Genomic DNA, 9,353 nt, shown 5'->3' with positions numbered 1-9,353 from the left:
TATTTGTAAAGATTATTTGTCATGGATATACATAAATTCTACCTGGTAAGTGTAATATGTAAATGACTTGTAAGTACTGGAAACAATATTACATTGCCCTACGAAATAAGGGCACCTGATGACACAACTTACTTGCTTGTTTAGAGTTTGAAAAAGTGTGTGTTTCTTAAATTATAATTATTATCTCTTTATGTATTATGAATGACTGAAACCGTGTGGACAACTGCGCAGAGGTAAATCGCTAAGGCTGAGAATGGTTCGAGCTCAACAGAATTGTAATCTGATTCAGAACATCAGACGCCTGCGACCGCAGAAATTGTGTGAATGTGTAAAAACACTTCTGCAAGAGATTTGTACCAACTTAGTAATTGTTCATCTGAAGGCTGCGGTGTAGGAAGGACCTTAGGGTACACATGAAACATACAACACGAAAAATATTCATATATTCTTCTTGCAGGCATGCAGCTTTGTGTGAGTGGGTGACCCATGTGCTGAATGAGGCCAAATTAGGATGGCTTTTTCATGTGTGGTTTTGGTTGACTAAATCGCCCTTATTGCTTATGTTATCATTAAAAGATCTCAAAACTATTTGACGATATCCTGTGTTCTGCTTCACACTATACAATTTTGAAGTCAGGAACTATTCATTTGGAAATAAACTGTAAGTGGGGGGAATGGGAGAGGACAATCATATTTTTCATATTCAGGGTGTAACAATGCGTTCTGAGCGACAGCATAGCAACATGTCCTCTTTCCACAAGATAAAGATTAACAGTCGTTTTTTTAAATAAAATCTTTTTTTTAAGTCCATACTCAAAGATTCTGTAATACTACCGTTGCTGGGATTTCCCGCTAAAGGCTAAAGAGTTTCTTGCTGTCCAGCTGCGCTTCACCTCAATTCAAGTACTTTTTGAATCACATTTACTTTTCAGTATTTACATATATTACTGAGCTTCTCAGAATAAAATAAGGCACAAATTAGTTAAAGAAAAAAAGCAGTGAGGCACACACAAAATGACAAGTGCTATTCTTCAATTTTGTCATTACACCCAAGACATCATTTTCTGTGAGACACCATGAAGTTATCAACATCAGCAGGTGTTGTTAGGTGACTATAAAGTGCTAATGCATGCAGATCCTTTATGGGACCTCTCCTTCGAGCAGTAGTTTCTGGAGTAGACAACAAGCAGGCGGTTTGGTTATTTAGCAGTGAACAATGCAGTGGACATTTGAGGCTTGAAAGCCACGTGCAGATGCTAGGGAGAGAAACATTTCAAAGTATCTGCAGGGGAAAGAATGCTGCTCCTAATACACTCCTGGAAATTGAAATAAGAACACCGTGAATTCATTGTCCCAGGAAGGGGAAACTTTATTGACACATTCCTGGGGTCATATACATCACATGATCACACTGACAGAACAACAGGCACATAGACACAGGTAACAGAGCATGCACAATGTCGGCACTCGTACAGTGTATATCCACCTTTCGCAGCAATGCAGGCTGCTATTCTCCCATGGACACGATTGTAGAGATGCTGGATGTAGTCCTGTGGAACGGCTTGCCATGCCATTTCCACCTGGCGCCTCAGTTGGACCAGCGTTCGTGCTGGACATGCAGACCGCGTGAGACGGCGCTTCATCCAGTCCCAAACATGCTCAATGGGGGACAGATCCGGAGATCTTGCTGGCCAGGGTAGTTGACTTACACCTTCTAGAGCACGTTGGGTGGCACAGGATACATGCGGACGTGCATTGTCCTGTTGGAACAGCAAGTTCCCTTGCCGGTCTAGGAATGGTAGAACGATGGGTTCGATGACGGTTTGGATGTACCGTGCACTATTCAGTGTCCCCTCGACGATCACCAGAGGTGTACGGCAAGTGTAGGAGATCTCTCCGCACACCATGATGCCGGGTGTTGGCCCTGTGTGCCTCGGTCGTATGCAGTCCTGATTGTGGCGCTCACATGCACGGCGCCAAACCCGCATACGACCATCATTGGCACCAAGGCAGAAGCGACTCTCATCGCTGAAGACGACACGTCTCCATTCGTCTCTCCTATCACGCCTGTCGCGACACCACTGGAGGCGGGCTGCACGATGCTGGGGCGTGAGCGGAAGACGGCCTAACGGTGTGCGGGACCGTAGCCCAGCTTCATGGAGACGGTTGCGAATGGTCCTCGCCGATACCCCAGGAGCAACAGTGTCCCTAATTTGCTGGGAAGTGGCGGTGCGGTCCCCTACGGCACTGCGTAGGATCCTACGGTCTTGGCGTGCATCCGTGCGTCGCTGCGGTCCGGTCCCAGATCGACGGACACATGCACCTTCCGCCGACCACTGGCGACAACATCGATGTACTGTGGAGACCTCACGCCCCACGTGTTGAGCAATTCGGCGGTACGTCCACCTGGCCTCCCGCATGCCCACTATACGCCCTCGCTCAAAGTCCGTCAACTGCACATACGGTTCACGTCCACGCTGTCGCGGCATGCTACCAGTGTTAAAGACTGCGATGGAGCTCCGTATGCCACGGCAAACTGGCTGACACTGACGGCGGCGGTGCACAAATGCTGCGCAGCTAGCGCCATTCGACGGCCAACACCGCGGTTCCTGGTGTGTCCGCTGTGCCGTGCGTGTGATCATTGCTTGTACAGCCCTCTCGCAGTGTCCGGAGCAAGTATGGTTGGTCTGACACACCGGTGTAAATGTGTTCTTTTTTCCATTTCCAGGAGTGTAATTTCTGGCACCGAAGTGCAGACAATACTTTCGATGGAAGAGGTGGCAGACCGCCTACCTGGATCTACCTGTCAGGCGTTACTGACCACAGCAAGGACAAGGGTATGGGACCCAAAGTAGGCCATCCTCCAAAGCGTTTCATCAGTGTCCTAAACCCTCGTTGTTTGTGGAACTGGAGTCCACAAATTTCCACAACTTACCGTGTATCAGATAGATTATATAAAGTTAAGACAGAGATTTAGGAACCAGGTTTTAAATTGTAAGACATTTCCAGGGGCAGATGTGGATTCTGACCACAATCTATTGGTTTTGAATTGTAGATTAAAACTGAAGAATCCGGAAAAATTGTAGGAATTTAAGGAGATGGAACCTCGATAAACTGAAAGAACCAGTGGTTGTACAGAGTTTCAGGGAGAGTATAAGGGAACAATCGACAGGAATTGGGGAAAGAAATACAGTAGAAGAAGATTGAGTAGCTTTGAGGGATGAAATAGTGGATGCAGCAGAGGATCAAATAGGTAAAAAGACGAGGGCTAACAGAATAAATATTAAATTTAATTGATGAAAGGAGAAAATGTAAAAAGGCAGTAAATGAAGCAGGCAAAAAGGAATACAAACGTCTCAAAAATGAGATCGACAAGAAGTGCAAAATGGCTAAGCAGGGATGGCTAGAGGACAAATGTAGGGATGTAGAGGCTTATCTCACTAGGGGGTAAGAAAGATACTGCCTACAGGAAAATTAAAGAGACCTTTGGAGAAAAGAGAACCACTTGTATGAATATCAAGAGATCAGATGGAAACCCAGTTCTAAGCAAAGAAGGGAAAGCAGAAAGGTGGAAGGAGCATATAGAGGGCCTATACAAGGGCGATGTACTTGAGGACAATGTTATGCAAATGGAAGAGGATGTAGATGAAGATGAAATGGGAGATATGATGTTGCGTGAAGAGTTTGACAGAGCACTGAAAGACCTGAGTCGAAACAAGATCGCCGGAGTAGACAACATTCCATTAGAACTACTGACGTACTTGGGAGAGCCAGTCCTGACAAAACTCTACCATCTGGTGAGCAAGATGTATGAGACAGGCGAAATACCCTCAGACTGCAAGAAGAATATAATAATCCTAATCCCAAAGAAAGCAGGTGTTGACAGATGTGAAAATTACCGAATTATCATTTTAGTAAGTCACTGATGCAAAATACTTACGCGAATTCTTTACAGACGAATGGAAAAAATTATAGAAGCCGACCTTGGGGAAGATCAGTTTGGATAGATAGATGATCTTCCATGGGCTTAAATATGTTGAGTACCCACTCCTTGGACAGCTATTGTCCTTTACTGCGTTTCACTGGTGACGGGATTTTTGGCTCCCTGTCCAGCAAGGATGATAAACTACATGGCTCGATACCTATTGTAATGCCATCTTCACTTGTTAAGTACATGTCATCATCATTGTACCCCCTCATGTACATTGTCCACAGGGTCGAGCATATACGATACCATACATTTCACTGACGCATTTTGCAGAAACACTAATATTTCATCTGCCACTTCTTTCTCCCTCTGAAACATTCATTGAGTTTCTTTCTGACGTAGTGGCAACTTTGGCACCTGTCGTACATATCTGGAAATGATTGCATTGCTTATCGTTGCCATTGCTCTGTTTTGTATCAACACCACTAGTACTGTATCACAGTTGTGAACTATTCGTCAACTGAGGAGTTCAACTACGCTCCGTAGCCTAATGCCGTGATCACCGTTAGATACGACCAGTTCCGCTCCCTGCTGCCATTAGCAGCAAATATTGTTCAGTTATACACAGTATGTGTGGTGTCGAATTCTGTAAAAATCATTGACATTTTGCGACCTCGCACTCAAGGTGTTTCTCAGGAGCTGTTATGCATCCGGAAACGATCTTCAATTTTGGGTTCAAATATTTTCCTCAGTGTTTTACCTTCTATTTACTCGATGCCTTCGACGTTGGTAGTTAATAATGTCTTCGGTGGGGTGAGTGCTTCCGTAAGGACGCTTGTGCTATAGTTATGAAGTTTGGCTTAGATAGATAGTGATTTCTTAATGCACATATCCCAGATAAATGTTTAGACTGGAAGCAGTTTTTCAGCATGCCTTTTAATAACTAATCTTTCGGTGTTAGTGTTTCAAATAATTCAACTAGGTATTTCAAGTGTTTTACTTGTGTGATATTGTCATACTAGGTTGCAAGTGATGCCAAGTTTGCACCCTTGGAGTCTGGGTATTTTTGTAAGGGATATGGATTCTGGGGCCGACGGCGGTCTTATGAAGGTTGTTGTTGGTGTGGCTGGCTTCCTGGGAAGTCCAGGTAATTATTCCTAGGTCTTCAGCAAGAGAAAGGTACTTAATGTCGATTCGTCTATCTTTTGTTCTCGTATTTATTCCAGGTATATCATTCTCCAAAGTTATGATGATCCTATCGACTGCTTTGTTAAACAATAGTGGGGACTGACCACCCCGGTTTCCAAAACTTTCTCCTTTCACTTTTCTCTTTAAAAAATAAATGGCCTACATTTGTGTATATATTTCGATTTTTGTAAAATCCTGTGTGCAGTCTAGAACATGTGTGCGGGTATTGTTTACGTCACCAGTCTTTCGACCAGTATGATGTTAACCACCATTTATTTTGTGCTTCAAATGACACTGTGAGAGTACTACTAGCTCCTGTACCTTCTGAAGTGAAGAGAAACAAAGTATCAAAGTACGACGTTTATTTTTAGAAACTGGTTTACAAAGGAAGCTTGTCGACGTATCCACATTCACATCCATTGCTACAAGTAACTGCATTGTGTTTGGTAACTGATTTAATTAAACATAGTTCTGTATGTTGACATACTACTATGTGGCTTGTGTGGTGACAGCGCAATCTAATACAGTTTGTACTGGCTGGGCAGTTGCTTGGTGCGGAACACTTCTGACATGAAGGCAGCCGATTCCTTGGGTGTCCTCGTCATGTTTGGACTGCTTCTGTCCACTTCGCACAGCCCGTACGTAACCCTGTAAAGAGAAATATGAAAGTGTTTATTGACTCAAATGTAAGGTTGCACCGATCGTTACGTGAAAAAATGAGACAGTCGCTTATGTTGGATGAGAAATGACAGACTAGCAGCTACTGCATGTGGTTATGTTATACTGAACTAGACGGTAACTACGAATATCATTCGATTTTGTGTCAACCTTTTGTTTAGCTTTCGGTATTCCACAAATTCAGCCATTAGATAGAAGCAGCTATTAACGACAGATTTCTATTCATTTTAGCTATTTTTGGGTTTCAAATTTCGTACCTTACTAATATGGGTAGCTTACTGAAAAGATTTGCACGAGTATATACAGGATGAACATTAGTAAAACCGACAAATTGCAGGAACCGTTTCCTGACTGAAAGTGGAGTAAAAACGGTCCTCTGAACATGTTCTCGGCAGTGAACGGTGTGCATGCAACAACCACCAACCGTCCCGAAACACAATACACAGCAGCATCGCATCCACGTTCCTACAGATGTTCAAAGTTGGCTTCATATTATGCAATCCAAGCGGCAGAGTATTCCGCAGGAAAAAGAGATACGTTATTCCGTCGAGGCGTCGTGGAATAATAAGCGGTCCAAGTATGTGGTCGCCAAGGATAACTGCCCACAAACTGGTGCTGAACAGATGCTAATGAGATGCCTCAAGAATTCCCCAAGAATTCTCTGTAGCGACAGATGTCGATTAAGCAGACTGATGCGGCCAGTTCTGGTAAGTTTGCTTTGTCGGTGAAGAGGACTGATGACAGAAATCCCATAATTGTGATGGTCTCTTGCGAAAACCATCGATAAAATCCTTCTCAAGGAACGAAATCTGCTGATGAGAATCCTAGTACTCGTTGCAGATAATAGGGATGTTAGTGGTTGTCATGCAGAGTACACATAATCTTAGTTTGGCTCACACAACGATGGCGAGCCATATGCCCGGAGTTTGTAGTAGGGTTCGTGTCAATATCCTGTAGAATCTCGTCCTTCAAATTTGGTATATGCACAGTCCGCCGCCTCCCTTCACGTTCATCTATCTGAAAGGACCCATGATTACACAAATGCCCAAAAAGAGTTTGAAATGTTATGTGATGAATTTGGTATCTGTGAGGGTTCTTGTTTTGGTACAGCCGTGCTGCCTCTCGGCCGTTTCCATCTACTTGTCCGTACACAGACACAATCTCGGCTTGTTCATGTCGTTAATATACACTCCTGGAAATAGAAATAAGAACACCGTGAATTCATTGTCCCAGGAAGGGGAAACTTTATTGACACATTCCTGGGGTCAGATACATCACATGATCACACTGACAGAACCACAGGCACTTAGACATAGGCAACAGAGTATGCACAATGTCGGCACTAGTACAGTGTATATCCACCTTTCGCAGCAATGCAGGCTGCTATTCTCCCATGAAGACGATCGTAGAGATGCTGGATGTAGTCCTGTGGAACGGCTTGCCATGCCATTTCCACCTGGCGCCTCAGTTGGACCAGCGTTCGTGCTGGACGTGCAGACCGCGTGAGACGACGCTTCGTCCAGTCCCAAACATGCTCAATGGGGGACAGATCCGGAGATCTTGCTGGCCAGGGTAGTTGACTTACACCTTCTAGAGCACGTCGGGTGGCACGGGATACATGCGGACGTGCATTGCCCTGTTGGAAAAGCAAGTTCCCTTGCCGGTCTAGGAATGGTAGAACGATGGGTTCGATGACGGTTTGGATGTACCGTGCACTATTCAGTGTCCCCTCGACGATCACCAGAGGTGTACGGCCAGTGTAGGAGATCGCTCCCCACACCATGATACCGGGTGTTGGCCCTGTGTGCCTCGGTCATATGCAGTCCTGATTGTGGCGCTCATCTGCACGACGCCAAACCCGCATACGACCTTCATTGGCACCAAGGCAGAAGCGACTCTCATCGCTGAAGACGACACGTCTCCATTCGTCCCTCCATTCACGCCTGTCGCGACACCACTGGAGGCGGGCTGCACGATGTTGGGGCGTGAGTGGAAGACAGCCTAACGGTGTGCGGGACCGTAGCCCAGCTTCATGGAGACGGTTGCGAATGGTCCTCGCCGATACCCCAGGAGCAACAGTGTCCCTAATTTGATGGGAAGTGGCGGTGCGGTCCCCTACGGCACTGCGTAGGATCCTACGGTCTTGGCGTGCATCCGTGCGTCGCTGCGGTCCGGTCCCAGGTCGACGGGCACGTGCACCTTCCGCCGACCACTGGCGTCAACATCGATGTACTGTAGAGACCTCACGCCCCACGTGTCGAGCAATTCGGCGTTACGTCCACCCGCCTCCCGCATGCCCACTAGACGCCCTCGCTCAAAGTCGGTCAACTGCACATACGGTTCACGTCCACGCTGTCGCGGCATGCTACCAGTGTTAAAGACTGCGATGGAGCTCCGTATGCCACAGCAAACTGGCTGACACTGACGGCGGCGGTGCACAAATGCTGTGCAGCTAGCGCCATTCGACGGCCAACACCGCAGTTCCTGGTGTGTCCGCTGTGCCGTGCGTGTGATCATTTCTTGTACAGCCCTCTCGCAGTGTCCGGAGCAAGTATGGTGGGTCTGACACACCGGTGTCAATGTGTTCTTTTTTCCATTTCCAGGAGTGTAGGATCATGCGGCTGCTTACAGTAGGCAGCGTCAAACAAATAGCGTGCAATACACAAGGAGCAGACGGCACTTGATCATAGGAACTTCCATTCGCCTACGCCATTTACTGTGGCGACGATGCACTTGCGGACACATGTTCATAGGACCTTTTTTTCTCCGTTTCAAGTCAGGAATCAATCCCTGCAGTTTGTCGGTTTTATTTATGTTCAACCCATATTTCTTCACACTGAAACCCAGTTTAACATGCATTTTCAATGTAATTTGTTGGTTGCGTGGATTAGGTGTTAACCAAACATAATTATTGTAACCACTGATGCTATCAGCCGGCCGTTGTGCACGAGCGGTTCTAGGCGCTTCAGTCCGGAATCGCGCTGCTGCTACTGTCGCAGGTTCGAATGCTGCCTCGGGCATAGATGTGTGTGATGTCCTTAGGTTAGTTAGGTTTAAGTAGTTCTAGGTTTAGGGGACTGATGACCTCAGATGTTAAGTCCCGTAGTGCTCAGATGCATTTTGAACTGATGGTATCACTGACTTAACATATACAGTGCGGTGACAATTCTCATGGGATAGCAATATGCATACACAGAGGGTTTGAGAATTCCCGTTACGCACTACCAGGGCTTTAGAGGGAAGTTAGTAGATAACATTTACAATTAAAGCCAATGTTCGTAAATGTAAGTTTTCAAAACATAATTGAAATGTGACCACTTTTATAATAAAATGATTAAACGTGACGCAGTACATCACGATTTTTACACTTCCACTCATTAACAGAAAAATAAATTGCCCGTGCACTCGCTGGCGTGTTATCTTCAACGCTTCTTCCAGTTAGGTTGACCGTCGTCCCTTGGAGCACCACAGTCACGCCTGCTGCTGGTGTATGTACCCTATCTCGAAACTGTTGCTTAATTGGGGTGAATAGAATATGCGATGGAGGCGGACGTTTTAG

The 9,353-nt window shown here is 45.8% G+C and overlaps 1 protein-coding gene across 2 annotated transcripts in view; it reads right to left on the bottom strand.

The window, feature by feature from the left end:
* Positions 1–5,461: 5,461 nt before the first annotated feature.
* LOC126281989 (myrosinase 1-like) overlaps positions 5,462–9,353 on the bottom strand; it is a 118,661-nt gene continuing 114,769 nt past the window's right edge. For both annotated transcript variants that reach the window (XM_049981375.1, XM_049981374.1), the window contains one exon: positions 5,462–5,764. In XM_049981375.1, coding sequence (XP_049837332.1) covers positions 5,635–5,764 — 130 coding nt within the window. In that variant the 3' untranslated portion in view covers positions 5,462–5,634. The remainder of the gene's footprint in view (positions 5,765–9,353) is intronic.

Source organism: Schistocerca gregaria, chromosome 7 (assembly GCF_023897955.1).
Source record: "Schistocerca gregaria isolate iqSchGreg1 chromosome 7, iqSchGreg1.2, whole genome shotgun sequence".
Taxonomy (NCBI): domain Eukaryota; kingdom Metazoa; phylum Arthropoda; class Insecta; order Orthoptera; family Acrididae; genus Schistocerca; species Schistocerca gregaria.
This window is presented reverse-complemented; position numbering and strand designations above follow the sequence as displayed.